General features: G+C 43.5%; 1 protein-coding gene and 8 non-coding genes across 9 annotated transcripts; 7 read left to right on the forward strand and 2 right to left on the reverse strand.

Moving 5' to 3' along the window:
• Window positions 1-725: 725 nt before the first annotated feature.
• Window positions 726-5,866, reverse strand: ptgs2a (prostaglandin-endoperoxide synthase 2a). Its single transcript, XM_047027389.1, has 10 exons — window positions 5,715-5,866; window positions 5,245-5,361; window positions 4,743-4,886; window positions 4,467-4,610; window positions 3,469-3,650; window positions 3,252-3,335; window positions 2,861-3,107; window positions 2,324-2,610; window positions 2,046-2,193; window positions 726-1,438 (listed from the first exon to the last, which is right to left on the reverse strand). Exons 1-10 carry the CDS (start codon window positions 5,773-5,775, stop codon window positions 1,029-1,031), a joined length of 1,824 nt encoding a protein of 607 aa, XP_046883345.1. The 5' UTR covers window positions 5,776-5,866; the 3' UTR covers window positions 726-1,028.
• A 4,535-nt stretch (window positions 5,867-10,401) lies between these two features.
• trnad-guc lies at window positions 10,402-10,473 on the forward strand. Its single transcript has one exon. It is a non-coding gene; the product is annotated as a tRNA-Asp (tRNA).
• A 1,614-nt stretch (window positions 10,474-12,087) lies between these two features.
• trnad-guc lies at window positions 12,088-12,159 on the forward strand. Its single transcript has one exon. It is a non-coding gene; the product is annotated as a tRNA-Asp (tRNA).
• Window positions 12,160-12,361: 202 nt separating this feature from the next.
• trnad-guc lies at window positions 12,362-12,433 on the forward strand. Its single transcript has one exon. It is a non-coding gene; the product is annotated as a tRNA-Asp (tRNA).
• Window positions 12,434-13,160: 727 nt separating this feature from the next.
• Window positions 13,161-13,232, forward strand: trnad-guc. The gene has a single exon. It is a non-coding gene; the product is annotated as a tRNA-Asp (tRNA).
• Window positions 13,233-13,370: 138 nt separating this feature from the next.
• trnad-guc lies at window positions 13,371-13,442 on the forward strand. The gene has a single exon. It is a non-coding gene; the product is annotated as a tRNA-Asp (tRNA).
• A 2,743-nt stretch (window positions 13,443-16,185) lies between these two features.
• On the forward strand, window positions 16,186-16,257 carry trnad-guc. The gene has a single exon. It is a non-coding gene; the product is annotated as a tRNA-Asp (tRNA).
• Window positions 16,258-16,402: 145 nt separating this feature from the next.
• On the forward strand, window positions 16,403-16,474 carry trnad-guc. Its single transcript has one exon. It is a non-coding gene; the product is annotated as a tRNA-Asp (tRNA).
• A 514-nt stretch (window positions 16,475-16,988) lies between these two features.
• Window positions 16,989-17,060, reverse strand: trnad-guc. The gene has a single exon. It is a non-coding gene; the product is annotated as a tRNA-Asp (tRNA).
• Window positions 17,061-18,029: the final 969 nt, after the last annotated feature.

Genomic DNA, 18,029 nt, shown 5'->3' on the forward strand with positions numbered 1-18,029 from the left:
AGAGAGCTATCCATCCCTCCTCCAGTCTAAAAACCTACAGGTCTACCAGAATCTGGTTTTATTGCCATGTAAGTTTACACAAACACGGAATTTACTGTGTCAAGAAGGTGCAAACAATAAACATATACAGATTAAAAATTATAAATTAAAATAAAGTCTAATAATAAAATGCTAAACAATATGTAAGTGTCCAGCTCCATATCTAAAGTGTTAAGATTCAATCATTACTCTAGTTAGGGTTAGCTCTAGTTAGGGTTAGCTCTAGTTAGGGTTAGCTCTAGTTAGGGTTAGCTCTAGTTAGGGTTAGCTCTAGTTAGGGTTAGCTCTAGTTAGGGTTAGCTCTAGTTAGAGCACACAGGCCCATGCTGAGCTCCACAGTGCTGGGACTTCATAAATAAAAACAGTGACAACATTCAGGTAACACTTGTAAGAAGATGAAAGCATCTTTAGACAGACAGACCCGCTGAGAGTCAAGATCCTGCTTTTAGTAAGAAATTATCATATTAACTTGTTTGTTTGGTAGAGGTTTAATCTAAAGCGACTACTGTCTTGATCTGCAGTCACCTGCTCTACCACTGAGCCACACCCAACCCCATACTGGTCCAGGAAGGAGTTGTGGGTCTAGTCACACGACCACCGTCAACAGAGAGATCTCTCTCTTTCTCTCTCTCTGTCTCTCACTCACTCACTCTCTCTCTCTCTTTCTCTCACTCTCTCACTCACACTCTCTGTATCTCTCACACATACTGTCTCTTACTCTAACTCACTCTCTCTGTCTCTTTCACTCTCTCTCTCTCTTATTAGTCAAGTTTTAACAGTTCAATCAACAATTACAAAAACTATTAATAAATCATCACAATAAATAAATTAAATAATAAATTAAAACAAAATTGGAAACACTCATCAGTTGTTGCTTGTTTAAGTTAGCTATCTCTGTTCAGTTATAACCAATTAATGCTGCTTATCATCAGTTGTAAATGGTCTCCTTGGTTACAGACACAACCTGTGTCTAACTACTTCCTGCCAGGTCACAGTTCTGAGCTGGGATCCTTCATGGCCAGCGTGGGGGTGATGCTGACCCCCTGGGTCCTGCCGGCGTCCTGGAGGGACGCCTCAGCCTGCCTCAGCCTCTCAGGCACCCGGAAGGACACCCGCGGGCAAGGACCCTTGATGTTCTCACACACCAGCTTCTCCAGGGAGGCCGAGTTCACGAGGGAGAAGCCAACATGGCCGCCGAAGGTGCTGGGCTTCCAGTACTCAGGCGAGCAGATGGGATTACCCATGAGGCCTTTCAGGGAGAAGGGGGCGCCCATCTCCACGATGGTCTCCCCAAACACCGCCCCGGGGCGTGGCTTCTCCACCAGCAGGCCGGGGTAGAGCTCCACCCCCTCCACGTCGCCATAGAGATCCTCCAGCTCGGACGCCAGCTCGCTGTCACCTAAGGCAACCGCAAGGAAAGGTTAGCAGTGAAAATGCAGGTTTATACATTTACATCTCCTCTGGAAAACACACACATGTCCATACAGGTGTTGTGGTTCCCCCACCTGCTGTGAGTCATAATACCAGATCACACACACACACGCAAAAACACTGTTTACAGTTTTTGTTCAGACATGTTGTCGTCAGATGTCGTGTGTGTATGTGTATTGTGTCTATCCATGAATGTGAATTGGGTTTAGGATTACAGGTGAACACTCTAATTAAAGAATTACTGTCAGAGAGCCCCTCCCTCTCTCCCTCCCTCCCTCCCTCCTTCCCTCCCTCCCTCCCTCCCTCCCTCCCTCCTTCCCTCCCTCCCTCCCTCCCTCCCTCCCTCCCTCCCTCCCTCCCTCCCTCCCTCCCTCCCCTCCTCTCCTCTCCGCCCTCTCCGTAGTTACTCAGATATGGGTAATATCTGCCAGCTATTGAGATGTCTAGTGCATGCTACTGATATTCTGTCATGTCACTGTCAGGTTAACAATGGTGTGTATGTGTGTCAGGTTAATGTTAAGTGATAATAATAATAACAACAGGTGTAGTACTGATCCTGTGCGAGGGGGTCTTACCAGTGAGGTCAGTGAAGGAGGAGTAGGGCCTCATGTTGAAGCGCCTCCTGTAGGCGTTAAGGGACTGGTACCTCATCTCTCTGCCGTGCTCCAGAGCCTTGCTGGCCACGCCCACCATGCTGGGAGGAACGTTACGCCCTCCTGACACCTGGGAGCCAATCACAATACCCCGTTAGCATCAAACCCAGATTGATCAACCAATCATCCTCCTCAATACCCAGGACTACACTACACGTCCTCCCCCAGGATTACACTTCCCATCCTGCCCCTGTACGTACCCGTCCTGCCACCTGGTTGGTGAAGGCCTCCACCAGGCCAGTGATGCCGTGCAGGGGCACCAGGGTGGTGTTGAACACAAACTGCTGGTAGGAGTAGGTCTGCTCTTGGATCCTGAAGTCCACAGGCATCAGAGGGTGCCAGTGGTACAGGGTGTTGAACTCTGCAGAGATCCGGTTCTGGTACTGGAACCTCTGGGTGAACAGCAGCTCTGGATCGAACCTCAGCTGGAAGTTATACCCACTTAGCTGCTGGACGTAGTCCTCTATCACGATCTTAATGGTCTGGCCTAGAGAGGGTGAGGAGAGAGGAGGGGAGGAGAGGGGTTGGGAGGAGAGAGGGGAGGAGGAGGGGAGGAGAGGGGAGGGGAGGAGAGAGGGGAGGAGGTGGGGAGGAGAGGGGTTGGGAGGAGAGGAGAGGGAAATAACATTCTCGTTAGAACTGACAGAGACGAGTCAACATCCAAACATAGTTCTCCCCATTGCCGTTGGCAACACACATCCCGACCTATGGGCTTCACACACGGAGCAGGGACTGACCAGTCAGGATGAGTCTGGAGGTCTGGAAGAGCCTCTCGTCGTCCCAGTCTGGATGCTCCGCCCTCATGATGTCACACACACGGTTGTGTTCCCTCAGCCACAGCGTGGCATACATCATCAGGCCAGGAACCAATCCGAACACCTCGTGGCCGACAGCGAATCGGTGCTCTTCTGGCACGTAGGGGGGGTAATGCATGTACACGCCCACATCTCTCACTGTGGGGGGGTACACCTCTCCCTCCAGCACCTGCACACACACACACTTATGGGTCAGAGGTGTGTTTGTGTATGTATGACACGTGTGTGTGTGAGTGTGTGGTGCATGTGTGTGTGTGCGTCTCTGTGTGTGTGGTGCGTGTGTGAGTGTGTGTGTCTGTGTGTAGCAGCTCACCTGGTATTTCAGCTTCCCATCCTTGAATAGTCTGAGTTTGTGCTGTCTCTCCAGAGTGTCTCCATAAATGTGATGCAGATCCACCTAAAACACACACACGCACAAGTTAGTGTAAAATAAATAATAAACAAATGCACAAAAACAAAAAAGGTACATGAACAAACACAGGAGTAAGTGTGTGTGTGAGTGTGTGTGTGTGTGTGTCGGAGGGCCTCACCCCGTGTCCCCCAGCCTTGGTGAACCCCGGCCCCTTCTTGAAGTCCGTCTTGAAGAACTGATGAGTGAAATGTTGGGCAAAGAACGCGAACATAAGGTTGGAGCCCTGAGGGTCTGGAGTGAACTTCCTCCTGAGCAGAACACGTTCCACCACGTCTTTAGCCTCCGGGAGAACCTTCCTCCCTGTGGGAACCGAGAACCAGGGTGAGATGAGAGGAAACATTCCTGCCGAGGTCAGGAGGGCTGTCACATTCGCTCACGGTGTTGCCGGGGTCGTAACTAGGGTCCTTTAACTCAGTCACAACAACAACTAGCTGTTATAAGAACTGGTTTAACTACGGCACTGTAAAGCTGTTCCTTTGACGCATATATATGTGGTAATAAAAGGTGACAGTGTTTCCTGGAGCTGAAACCCCTCTGTCGCTGGTCTCAGGCTTGGGAGAACTCTCAGAGCTCAAAACATGAGAACCAAACAGAACCGTTCCATCAGATTGAGTTTCTTGGTAGAAGGAATGATGGATAGATTGCTGGAGGGATAGAGGAGTGATGGAGGTGTGGAGGGCTAGGTGGATGGAGGTGTGGAGGGCTAGGTGGATGGAGGTGTGGAGGGCTGGGTGGATGGAGGTGTGGAGGGCTAGGTGGATGGAGGTGCGGAGGGCTAGGTGGATGGAGGTGTGGAGGGCTAGGTGGATGGAGGTGTGGAGGGCTAGGTGGATGGAGGTGTGGAGGGCTGGGTGGATGGAGGTGCGGAGGGCTAGGCGGATGGAGGTGTGGAGGGCTAGGTGGATGGAGGTGTGGAGGGCTGGGTGGATGGAGGTGTGGAGGGCTGGGTGGATGGAGGTGTGGAGGGCTGGGTGGATGGAGGTGTGGAGGGCTAGGTGGATGGAGGTGTGGAGGGCTAGGTGGATGGAGGTGTGGAGGGCTAGGTGGATGGAGGTGTGGAGGGCTGGGTGGATGGAGGTGTGGAGGGCTAGGTGGATGGAGGTGCAGGGGGCTTACCTGCAGTGCCCATGGGTGTGGGGCAGTCATGAGGCACAGGAGGCAGGGTGCGGGTGTAGTAGCTCAGATTAGAGTACGACTCCCAGCTCAGGTAACCATAGTCTGAGTTATAGGTGGGGGGGCTGTCCACCAGGTGAGAGCGAGCTGGAGGAGGAGAAGACAGTCAGTACCAGTCTGGAGGATGAGCAGCAGCATGAGTCAGCAGCAGACATGGTTGGTGCTGACGGAGCAGATGATGGAGCAGTGTTCAGGAGGAAACCACCTCCAGATACTCACAGGTCAAGACGTAGCTCATGATGGCGTTGCGGATGAAGGAGGCCCTGTTGATGAAGTCCCAGACAGGCCTGTAGTGAGTGAGGATGTGGTGCATGGTGTTGGGACTGGGCTTCAGCAGGGTCCTCACCCAGGTCAGGAGCTCAGCTGGGGAGACACAGCGGAGACAGGACATTCACTACAGCTGGAGAGACCAGCACACCAGAGAAAGGACATTCACTACAGCTGGAGAGACCAGCACACCAGAGAAAGGACATTCACTACAGCTGGAGAGACCAGCACACCAGAGAAAGGACATTCACTACAGCTGGAGAGACCAGCACACCAGAGACAGGACATTCACTACAACTGGGGTCATAATAACACTCACTTAGAAGATCGTTTTATCTATACCGAGGCACAGGGGGGATTTGAACCTTTGTCTACAGTCGATGACTACCACTGAGCTATACCTGAACAGGTTTAAGACAGTTTTCGGGTAAAGACGGATGATTGGTGGACTTACGCGTTGAACAGTTGCGTCCGTAGTAGCCGGTTCTCGTGCAGTCGCATTCGTAGTCGGTGAATCCTTGCGATGTGCAGAAGCCTCTGTTCTGGCATGGCTGGGCGCAGCACGGGTCCGCTGCAGCGCACAGGTTGGCGAGAGGTTAGATTTTTAAGAACAATTCAATAAATGTAATCTATTTTTGGCTCCTCTAACACCCTGAATGAAATCGTTTCAGTATCGAACGATTCAAGACAACATAACTGTTTGGAACACAGGTGTCATATAGAATCCAGCTGTTTACCACAGAGGGGTCTCATTCAGAAAGATTTTGCCGATCAGAGCGATCGTTTAGGGTTTCAAAAAACTCCGAGATGAGATCAATTGGAGCAATAAAGTTCCAATATAGTTAGGTTTCTCTAGGATATCACGGTGAGTTAAAAGTAAATCGCATGATGCAGTTTAAATGCAGTTTAAGTGAATATACATACCTCCTTCGCAGAAATAGAACCCTAAATTGAAGAGCAAAATAATGCACGCTACTTTTTTCATTCCTGAAATCAGGCTTTTAAGTTGTGTCTAGTTAGGCGTCAGGACGCTGTCTTGTTCTCTGTCCAGATGAATCTGAACTGTTCAGCGCCTTCTCCGGTTTATATAGCCTGTAGGCTGAGTGAAAGGAAAAAACGTGTTACGCACATTGGAACCGTTTGCGTAACACTTTTTTTTGAAAATTCTTCTGCATTCACTCACTGATATCGAATGGAAACTAACTGAAATGATTTGTATTTTGTCACAGCGCCGATAACGGTTAGAATTAATGGAAAATCCCCTAATCCCTAAAAATATAGTGTTATAAGTAAATTGTAGACTTGAGGCAAGTATGGAGTTCATTAATAATCGGAGATCCTTTTTAGGGAAAGAGCCGAGATCGCGTGAAAATCTGCCTATAGCCCAGTTGTAGATAATGTACTTTAATCTAGAGTTGGAAGCAGCAGACGTCATTTCAGGACTAACCCAGAACCTAACTAAACTGTCTTGTTATAGTCGCCTATACGGTTTTTATCCCTATAAATAACTATGAAATCTGTAACCAGTGGACCGATATAGTAAATATACCTATATTACCTAGTAATAGCCTTAGTCTAATTGATCTGTTATCAGTAAGCTATTTAGCCTACTTCAGTCAATTCTTGTACAGCTTTCTCAAAGACTTATGTCAGTCTTTATGACTCGTCTATCTTTATTATTGTCTAGGCTAAGCCTAAGCCATTCATCGACAAATATTTTGCCATGGGGGGCATCAATTTTACAGTTTTGCTTTAATTATGCTTAATTTGTGTTTATATAAGCCTTTTACTTGTAATTTGTTTTTATTTATTTTTGCGTACTGTAATGTAGTAGGCCCTATTTTGATCTTTAAAAAAAAACAATGTATAGAAAAACTATCATATTGACTAGACGATGAATTAAACAGCTTATAGCTTATACTAGCGATATTAATGGTATTCAACGTTAATAGTAGGAGTAAGGCAAAGTAGTATCAAAGGTTCTTATTTTCTTAGTGTTCATCTAGCCCAAGGCCGTAATCATAAGGGGAAACATCAATATTCAAATCTGGTCGAAACGTCCCCCCAGATATATTGATATAAAAATATAAATGTGCTACGCTACGACAGGCAACCACGCACGCTGTCCGAAATTATCATTTAAAAAGATAATTCGTCCCCCAAGTGTTGACTCCATGGCTACGGCCCTGATCTAGCCCATATCCTGACGCATCATCATCCGAAATAAACCTCCAGAGGAAACGGGCCATATCAACACACCCTGTTAAGGGTTAGATGAGCCGAGTCGTCTATCCCTTATTTTAGTCGAAACATTTCTAAACCCTGAATTTCCCTCCTCATGCATGATTATCCGTTTTTTCGTAATAATTAACTGTAGCCTATCCACCTTATTACCATTATCCATTTCCTGGATTATGGGCGCGACTTCCGGAGCCGGCGACTTTCATCATAATGCTCATAAACGTCATTGCGGTAAACTAATTCTGATGTGAAATAAAACATTTGGGAACACAGCCTGTTACACCTGAAACGGGACAATTTGATCATACCTCTGCCTTCTACTATCGCGGGATGGGAGGACGACCTGAAAAGGTGGCCTCAAATAGCCTACACTAGCATATTTAGCTACTTTATAAACTCTGTTGCTACGGACGGTGATGAATAACCTGGGAGGGACACAACCTTGTCTAACTACCTTAAAGCAGAAAAAGGCTTTAGGCCTAGTCCTAGGCTCAAAGTCCCACATCACCGGTCCTGGGTTTTAGTTTCATCGTCAGGTGAAATACAAACGGCTGGGTGCTCATGTGTTGCTGGACCAGGGCACTACTAAGCCACAACAATTCCTATATGAACACTTGCATCCCACCTTTACTGGCAGTACTGCTATTCACCGGAAGTTGCACCCATAATCATTTCTACAGTGGACCCCCTGAGAATAAGCATATGTTGAATTTGCACGTGTGTAGCCTGTGAGGAGTTTCTCAACATCTGATATGAGATGGACACATGCAGCCGCGAAAATAGGTTAGTCGATAATTATTTGTACGTGAGCGCCACCCCACGACCAAACATTGACCTCCTAGGCCTACCGCCGAATAACAGTGCAGGTTACTTTCGTCTGAGCGGCTGGAGTTGGGAGCGATCATCTAATCTCGGAATGTGTTCGTCTAAAGTCGTTTTAAAGTTATTCAGACGGTATTACCTTGTTCTATCGTGTCCATGCCCGTGATAGAACTGGTAACTGTTGATTGGAAGAGCCAGACTGCAGGTAAGCAGTTAATTTGTTATGCTTCATGCCGCTTATTGAAACCTGCAGACCTACCAGTATCCATCCACTTTAACACAGTTAAAAAGCAACCGCCACTTCAACGCAGATGAGATAGAGGACGAAGATACCTTGAAATGCTAATACCTTTAGTAACCTGAATGAAGGTAAACGTATTTCAAATGCTTAAACTTGTTAGCAATGCATATATGTTAATGTATTCGTTTTCAAAGAAAAAAAAAACTTAAGAAGCTGGCTAGCTAGCGCTAACTGGTTAAGCGACCATGAGGATTAACTAGCTCGTGGAGGTGTTTTAAGGCCCTATTAGCAAATATGCCTTTCCTGAGGCTGTTGCTTTTAATAACTTAATATAATTTCCCTTTTATAATGTCAAATTAACAATAATATGGTAAGGTTAATTCATGTCAGTTAGTCATATTGTTAGTTCACTGTAGCTAACAGGCCAAAGGCTTCGCAGAGATGCCATGCGGTAGCCATGCGGTAGCCATGTGTTGGGCATGAGTGCGTGCTGCGTGTGTACGTGTATAGTGGGGTCACTCACTAGTCTGTGTCCAACTGTTTTGATAACGTTTGTAGCTTATTTGTGAAAATGTGTTTATAAAGCCACGTTTTACAGTTAAGGTTTGAATGGAGTTGGTTGTCTAATAGCACACGCCTGACTCACCGTTAGCCAGCTGTGGCAGCTACTGTGTACAGAACAGTCCGTGACACGATACAAGACATTGTTACGGCTGAAACTATGTGAGAAAACAGATTTGTACGCAATGTTACCATATCGCCCTGGTTTAAGAACATAAAGCCATTTGATACTTTTTAATAAGCCTCTGTGTCCGTACGCAGGCAAGGCTTTCCCTGAGCATGCAGACCTGCTGACGATTATCTGATAAATAAGTATGACTAAATGAAAGCCATATCCCTAACTTTAAATTGTAAAGTACATTCGTGGCCATACATTTTGGCAGAGACAAAGTATGTGTTTTGCCAAGTTTGCTGGTTCAGTATTTGAGGAAAATGTTTTAATGCTTCTATGTAATACTGGAGAAAAATAATATTTTGTAATATATTATATATTTATATATTATATATATCCAATATATTTTTGGAGGGGGAAATGTTCAATGTATTCATTTAGTCCCGTCTTTTACACCAATCAATCTGCTCTTAAAATCCAATCAGGATGAAAGAGTGATTTCACCTAGCTAGAACTAGTTCACTTGGCTAGAACTATAGTCTTTGGGGGGGGGGGGGGGGGAGCTGTTATTTAAGATCCATCTGATCACTCTGCACAGTAATGATCCATCTGATCACTGCACAATAATGATCCATCTGATCACTCTGCACAATAATGATCCATCTGATCACTGCAAAGTAATGATCTATCTGATCACTGCACAATAATGATCAATCTGATCACTCTGCACAATAATGATCCATCTGATCACTGCAAAGTAATGATCCATCTGATCACTCTGCACAATAATGATCCATCTGATCACTTTGCACCATAATTCAGTAACAATGTGAATCTACACCACAACAACTAAAGCATCAAACTTTGCAAACACAAAATGTATGTCACTGTCAGTATACCTTTGGCCAAGACTGTATTTTCAAATAAATATATTTGTACACAAAAAAAGTATGCATACGTCAACACAGTAGAATGGTTAAAGTACGAGGCAAACAGCCTTTTACGCATGTTTAACAGCTTCAATGTCTCGCTGTGCAACACTTCTACAACCTTACTACATATCTGACCATGTGAGGACACAGCACAACTGGAAACCAGCAAAGAACTCAGAAGGGTTAAAAAGGTAAATGCCTCCCCGTGGGGGAATTGAACCCCGGTCTCCCGCGTGACAGGCGGGGATACTCACCACTATACTAATGAGGATTGCATGCAATCTTAGTTCAGCTTTTTAGTGTTTCACGGTACAACATAACCATCCATACCCTGTCCCTTGACACTAAAACCACCAGGGGTCGCTGTTTACCTACAGCCAACGAGTACAATTGACCTGGCTCATGTATTTCTAGTAGGCTACAAAAACATTTACTCTGTCAGATGAATGTCTGAAGTCATAAATTAAATTCTCTGTCTGAAGCCATATCTCTAATCCATTGTAATATGTTATGAATGACTAGATGTATTTTTAGATCACACAGACTTGAAGCATACCCATCTTTCACATCAGTCAGCTACTAGATTAGTATGTCTAGCCAGAGAAATACCATTATAAACTGTAGTGGGTATGTATGTAGATACCACTCCTAAAACCTAAAGAACAGTTTGTAAATGTACATTTTTGCATTTTTCACATGCAATCCTCGTTAGTATAGTGGTGAGTATCCCCGCCTGTCACGCGGGAGACCGGGGTTCAATTCCCCGACGGGGAGGCTGCTAACCTTTTAAAACGCAGGAGACAACTATGTAAGAAATTAATGCTTGGTTTGATCTATTACACCTTTATGACACAGTTGCTAAATTTTTATATAGCTACCAGGGTTTTTCCTGGGTCAAAATGGGTCTTTGGTGCTCCAAAAAAATAAATGTATATATATATATATTCTTTTTTTTTCTTTTTTCTAATCAATGTATTTATTCCCAAGTGTTTTGCACCCCCCACACACACACACATATTTTCATCCTATTTCCCTAAAGCAATAAAGTTATAGAGTATGTTTTAAATGGCATAAATGCTGCCAATTAATAATTGATGTAACAACTTATTGTAAATGGTCAGTAGCCTAGCCTATCGATTAAGGTAGGCCACTCTGAAGCATGTACACTGCCTGCTTCATTTCATCTTGATAGGCTAAACATTCTGTAGCAAATATTAACAATATACCCACTTTTTATTAATGAAAACTACTTCAGCATAATAATGGACCTAAAATACAAACCTGAGAAAGGGCAGCAATCGCTATCAAATCAACAGACACGTGCAATTTAGCTAGCAGGGGAAGAATACAAACAACGAAAATCCCCAGTTAACTTGATTTAAATTTGCAAGAACTATAGACTTATACAATAACGATCTTAAGAACTGACAACATAAGTTATACGTTCTCAAGGACGCACACGCGCAATCTCAACTGCGGTGTGAAGCGCGTATCCGTGCTATTCTCCGACATGCATTCACTGCTGATATACGGATTAAACTTTTGTAAAGCCTGATTTCTAATACCGTGACGGCAGAAATGTAGCCATAGAGGAAACACTGCACTATATGTTATCATTCCAGGTTAAGAATACCAATGGTGGCTGCGTTTGAAATCGTAAATCAAACTTTTGTCAGCATTTTCAGTGGAAATGTAATTAGCATTTGTAGGCTACAGGTGTACTATTCGTGCACGTCGGGCTGGCCCTCGCAGCGGAACGACAGTTTAGTGGCCGCTCTGTCCATTCGCGCACCTCACTGTTGCGTATTGATCAGACAAGAACACACGCTTATCAACTTGATTATTATTGATCAAAACAGAACGAGGGTTCGGCTGTAGCCTACTTGAAACATACTATTGAGAACATAATTGCTGACATGCATTGCACGCGTGATGAACACAGGTTTTTTTTGCCTTTGGCGCTCGGGATTTCTCATTGGCGCTTGGGAAAACGGCTTTGGCGCGCGCCAACATTTTCTATATGTAGGAAAAACCCTGGCTACTACACTGTTACTAAGCCATATTACTTTAGGAATAACTTGTCTTGAGAACAGACCTACTTTCCAGTATCTTCATGCAGGCCCAGTCAGATTCAGTTTTCTGCCGCAGATCCTGATTCTGAGAAGGCAGTGGCTTGCTTAGAGACAAGATAAATTCTTGTTTTCTGTTGTGCTGTATCCTCAAATGGTCAAAAATGTACCAAGGTTGTAGAAGTTGTTGCACAGCAAAACATTGAAGGTGTTAAATGTGCGTTAAAGGCTTTTAGCCTCATACTTTAACCATACTAACTGTGGATGTAATAATGGTGAACATGTAGATAAAAAATACTGTAAAACACTGAGCATGCAATCCTCGTTAGTATAGTGGTGAGTATCCCCGCCTGTCACGCGGGAGACCGGGGTTCAATTCCCCGACGGGGAGGCTGCTAACCTTTTTAAACCCTTCAGAGTTTTCTTTGCTGGTTTACGGTTGTGCTGTCCTCAAGTGGTCAGATATGTTCCAAGGTTGTAGAAGTGTTACACAGCGAGACAAAACGTGCATAAAAGATTGTTTGGTCTTTTACTTTAACATACTAATGTGTTGAAGATGTAATGTGAAATACTGTGACTTCAATAGCATGCAATCCTCGTTAGTATAGTGGTGAGTATCCCCGCCTGTCACGCGGGAGACCGGGGTTCAATTCCCCGACGGGGAGGCATACACTTTTAATTGCTGGACTGCTTTGTGTCTGTGATGAATAGGGTTGTCCCCGACTAAGATTTTCTTTGGTCGACCAAATCACAATGTTTTTCATCAAACGATTTTGTGTAATGTTTTACCTCACTGTTTTAAGAGATGATATAAAAAAAATTCATTTGAAGAAGGGAGATTGACAACTCGACAAACATAAATGTACAAACATGCTAACGCGCTGGGTTGAAAAATGAATATGCCTATTATAAGAATCACATCCAAATCGAATGACATTTTTGGCCATGACAAAAAAAATCTTTCTCTGTTGCACTGTTCCCCACTCAGCTTCTACGTAAGTTCGCATGCTGCAAGTTTTCAGGCAGTGATAAGCACGCTCTGATGATTTGCATGTTAAATAAACAATATTTTTAATTTGTAGTACATTGTAAGAGATACTAAATACCATTGGCATTCGGTAACAACAGGACTGGTGATACGAGTCTTATTATTAGTAGGCTATTAGCGGCTGAATCTTCAGATCGGTTATGATCCGCACAACATGCTTCTCCTCCAGTTTCAGAGCAACAGTCAAGGTAAGAGTTCAAGAATGTTTTCACCGAGAGACACCGCTGAAAGGTGGGTGAAACCTGTCAGGTGACCTGTTTTCATACTGCGCTGCATGTAGCTACCATTGAAGATGGGGGTGTGACCAGGTCGAAAAAAAAAGATGTAATTTTTAAAACATGCAATCCTCGTTAGTATAGTGGTGAGTATCCCCGCCTGTCACGCGGGAGACCGGGGTTCAATTCCCCGACGGGGAGGCTGTATTTTTAACTGCAAGGTTAGCTTTGCTGGTTTTCTTTCAGTTTTTCTCAAAGTGAAAATGCTCTAGATTTTGAAGCTGTTAATAAAACGAAATTATTATTCTGTCTCATCAGTCACCTGTGGCACCTGTGCAATCCTCGTTAGTATAGTGGTGAGTATCCCCGCCTGTCACGCGGGAGACCGGGGTTCAATTCCCCGACGGGGAGGCAGCATGTTTTTAACCGCAAGATTAGCTTAGTTGGTTTTCTTTCAGTTTTCCTCAGAAGTGAACACGATTTCGGCTCTGAAACTGTTAATAAGAAAACATTTTTATTGTGTCCAGGGCTCCAGACTGCACCCAAAATGGTTGCATTTTGCGACCAGTTTTTGAAAGAGTGCAAGCATTTTTTACAAGCACTGCGCATGCTTAAGACAGCGATATCAGCGAGCCCTCAGCATTGGTACTGTCAGGCCAAATAGTGTCCTAGGGCCAAATAGTGTCCTACCTGACGTCACAATGCCGTTCCGAAGCAAGGACGCGTCCGTCGCTATGCCGACCTTAAATTCCTGAGATATTTACGCGTGCTAGCAGGAAACTGTCATGGTTGCTATACTGGTTACTAGGTAGGAAGTTTTGTATTTAGGCTTATTTAAACCAGTTTATTCTACTCTACTATTTAAAGTTTTCACTCGTTCGACATTCCTGAGACAGCAACGCGCGCAGGTAGAATACTATACGTGTTGCCTTCCCGGTCTGTTAAAATTGATGCTAAATAAGTTAATTCTTTTGACGAAAACAATTAGCCAACTAGCACTAGCTATCAAACGAGTGAAAACTTTAAATAGTAGAGAAGAATAAACTGGTTTACATAAGCCTAAATACAAAACTTCCTACCTAGTAACCAGTATAGCAACCATGACAGTTTCCTGCTAGTACGCGTAAATATCCCAGGAATTTAAGGTCCGCATAGCAACGGACGCGTCCTTGCTTCGGAACGGCATTGTGACGTCAGGTAGGACACTATTTGGCCCTAGGACACTATTTGGCCTGACAGTACCGTAGCTAAAAGTCTAGGAATGTTGAGGCTATTTTTCGCAGGTTCCTACGAACATGTCTTAATCTGCAAGTGGGTTCCCCCTTCGTTCTTTTGGTGAGCTGACTCACGAGCCCTTTTACCCGGCGTCATGGAGCCGCGCAGATAAATACTTATTTAGCACTAGCGTTGCTACTGTAACCCTGTACCTGTGTTTGCGCTGTTATACTCAGCAAGTATCGTGACGTGGTGTCAGAGGACTAATTGAAAAGCACATCATACATTTAAGTCATTTAGCTAAGACTTGCATGTACAGTTGGTAATGTCACATTAAATAATGTATTTAAACTCAAGGTGCGCCGCTGTATATCAGTCGCACTACTCACAATTCGTGTAATATTTGTATTTTATATTGTATTTTATACTGTAAATTGGCAACTTATATTTTATTTTATGGCAACTTATATTTTACTTTATTGTATATTTTATTTTAAATTGTATTCCACTTAGTATTGCTAGTTTATGTATCCTTAGTATAGTTAGACCATATATCTAAATTTAAGATTACTATATGTTTATTGTATGCATCTTCCTGTCAAAGCAAATTCCTTGTCTGTGCAAACTTTCATGGCGAATAAATCCCTTTCTGATTCTGGTAAAGTGTCAGTAAAAAAACTGACCCATCTGCAACCGACGCAAGCACACCCCACAGTTTCCCCAGAAATTGTACCAGAGGCGATTCTAGGATCAGACCTTTAGGGGTGCTCAGCCCCCAATGAGAATGTGACATGAATACAGTGCCTTGCAAAAGTGCTAAACCCCCTTGCTAATAGGGCTGGGCGATATGGGTAAAAGATTATCACCATAAATATTTATATTTCCATTGGATAACGATAATTAAGACGATAGACCACAGATCCGTATTAATAGCAAAGTAAGCCTCTTCATCAACTTTTTTCCTACACTCGGCATAAAGTTTAGGCTGAGTGGTGTGAGAGAAATGTTTGCGGCCAGGGAGCACGTACCTGGGGTCAAGGAACTTTTGCTTTTTATAAATACCTTGGCACAAACTCACACTTTCTGCATGTTCCAACGAGTGATTTTGCTTCAGGTGGTAAAAAAGGTTTGTCGTATTACCAGACTTGTAGCCACCTGTTTGTTTACTACACAATTTGCACCAAACATTGCTCTGCTCTTTGTCGGATTTCAAAAAGATAAACCAAATAACTGAAGAAGACGAACCCTTTTTATCAATAATTTCATCATTGTAAGTTGCTCCCTCGCGATGGCTATCGCTGCCACTGTTTTCGGCAATAAGACTCATTTTCCGCGCTTAACATTAGCTACTCCACCTGAGGTGCTAAGTCAGTATATTTGAGCGTACATAGGCTACCATTTCTCTGCAACTTCCTGCTGCATCACAGAAATTTGATGGACTACTGTTCCTAATTATTCTCTATGGACATCGATATTATTGAAACAAAATGTATGTTACGATATCTTTATTGAGGGAAGTCATTACTTCGATAAATCGATAAAAAGAATTATCGCCCAGCCCTACTTGCTAATATAAATCCCTAATTTCACTGGATAACAGTTAATACATTTACGTATTATTTTGCAAAATATTGAATGAATGAATAAACTAAGGATGTCCCTTTCTTCATGAACTACCAGCATCAAATGATAATATACAATATTTAAAAACATATATTTTATAATTTTGAGGGGTGTCTGAGCACCCCTAAAAAGGGTCTAAAATCGCCACTGAATTGTACCCTCTCTAGTTACATTAGTAATGGTATTGCAGGTTAATATAAGGTGTGCCCCTAAATTTTCTGCTTGCTCTCCCTAAAATATTCAATTAGGGGTTACTGTGAGCCCTGATTGTATATCTTGATTTTATATGATCATGTCACATCTTGCACCCATGCAATCCTCGTTAGTATAGTGGTGAGTATCCCCGCCTGTCACGCGGGAGACCGGGGTTCAATTCCCCGACGGGGAGGCTGTCTGTTTTTAACTCTACAACGTTAGCTTTGCTGGTTTTTCTTTCAGTTTTCACTACAGGTAAATATGCTATTGGCTTTAAAGTCGTTAATAAGAAGAAATTATTATTTTGGCTCATCACGTCACATGTCGCATCTATGTGCTCCTCGTTAGTATAGTGGTGAGTATCCCCGCCTGTCACGCGGGAGACCGGGGTTCAATTCCCCGACGGGGAGAGTACATCGTTTTTTTTTTATTTTTTAACTAGCATAAGGTCTTAAAACTTAACATAAATATGCATTGCGATTTAAGGTTAGGGATATTGCTTTTATTTTATTATACTTATTTATAAGACAATCTTGCTTTTTTATGTTGATTGTCACTGCTGGATTTCCCCAAGGTGAAGTCATGCTGATGTACATCTACCGGTAATAGAGCCAGCATACTACAATGGAAAATATATATATACATTTTTCCCGTTGTGGAATTGAACCCCGGCCTTTCGCGCGGAAGCTGAATATTGTAAGTCTCAACTTCCCTTAACTTTTCCCATTCATTCTCTATGGTAGTCCTTAACTCTACGGATGTAATATTCTAATGGCCTCTGGTGGCACTGTTCCGACTTTGCCATAGACACCCATATTAAAAGTCACAGGCACTGTTTCGTCCGTCAGTCAACCTCACTCAAGCCAAAGCTCTTACAAGAGTGAAAATAGCCATTTCCTCACAATAATAAAAAAAAAATGCTCTCTCCCCGTCGGGGAATTGAACCCCGGTCTCCCGCGTGACAGGCGGGGATACTCACCACTATACTAACGAGGAGCACATAGATGCCACCTGTGACAAGTTGGTCTAAGAACCAATGGAAACAGTGGTCTGGCGCAGAGTGAGGGAGAGTACAATCTTGGGGGAGAGAGGTGTTGAGGGCTAAAATGGGGTCTCCATGAAGTCCACAAGTTCCATCCTGGGGTTTCTAAGTCTCTCTGCCCCATATTTGTGGTGGACTTTGGTGGAGCAGTAGAAGTATCTGGTTGGTTCATTCTGATAAAAATGTATGAATGACCCATCATTTTCAAACTGGGACTTAGACTGGCCACAGGAAAGACAGGTTTGTGTCTTCCATTTTGTTGCTGCTGCTGCTGTCTTTGCAGAATGTCACTTACCATCCTCTCAATAGTCTTCTCTGTCAGAGGCACTATTACTATTTCACACCACTATTTACACCACTATTATTTACAGAAGATAATGTGCACATTACTAATTACACAACATTATAAAAAACCTTGGCCTCCTGGGAATCCTGTGTGTATTAGAGTCTCTATGGTATCAACAGACCCAAACTACCAGAGGCCTTCAGAATATGACATCCGTAGTGGTTTAGCGCTACCATTAAGAATGAATGGGAAACGTTTTAGCGATTTTAAGAGGGGCTCAGAAAAACTAACGTAAATACATATTTTAGTAAACAGTACATTGTTAATGTTTTCATTTATCTGTTTTGTGGATTATTTGATTGTGCTGCATTTGTACCCTATTTGTATTGCTTATGGAGGACTGTACACAATAATGTAAATTGTAAATGTATAAACTGCAAAGTACTACAGGACTACAGTTAATTCAGTAACCTACTGCTTTCACACCAAAGGTTTAGCCGTGGGTATTGTATGTTATTATTGTTGTAGAGCAATAAGTGTTGAATTTTGCGTCTGGTAACCTACTTATCTGGTGTTTCCACATGAGTGATTGTTTTACGCAGCAACTTCCTGGTCCATCTCCAGTAGAGACGTGAAG

Source organism: Hypomesus transpacificus, chromosome 10, assembly GCF_021917145.1.
Source record: "Hypomesus transpacificus isolate Combined female chromosome 10, fHypTra1, whole genome shotgun sequence".
Taxonomy (NCBI): Eukaryota; Metazoa; Chordata; class Actinopteri; order Osmeriformes; family Osmeridae; genus Hypomesus; species Hypomesus transpacificus.

Excerpts from the sequence above, each read along its gene's own strand:
- ptgs2a (XM_047027389.1), bottom strand. The coding sequence starts at position 5,775 with ATGAAAAAAGTAGCGTGCATTATTTTGCTCTTCAATTTAGGGTTCTAT. Across the intron at positions 3,336-3,468 it reads CCAAGGCTGGGGGACACGGG|GTGGATCTGCATCACATTTA; the intron begins GTGAGGCCCTCC and ends TGTGTGTTTTAG. Across the intron at positions 1,439-2,045 it reads CTCCTTCACTGACCTCACTG|GTGACAGCGAGCTGGCGTCC; the intron begins GTAAGACCCCCT and ends CGGTTGCCTTAG.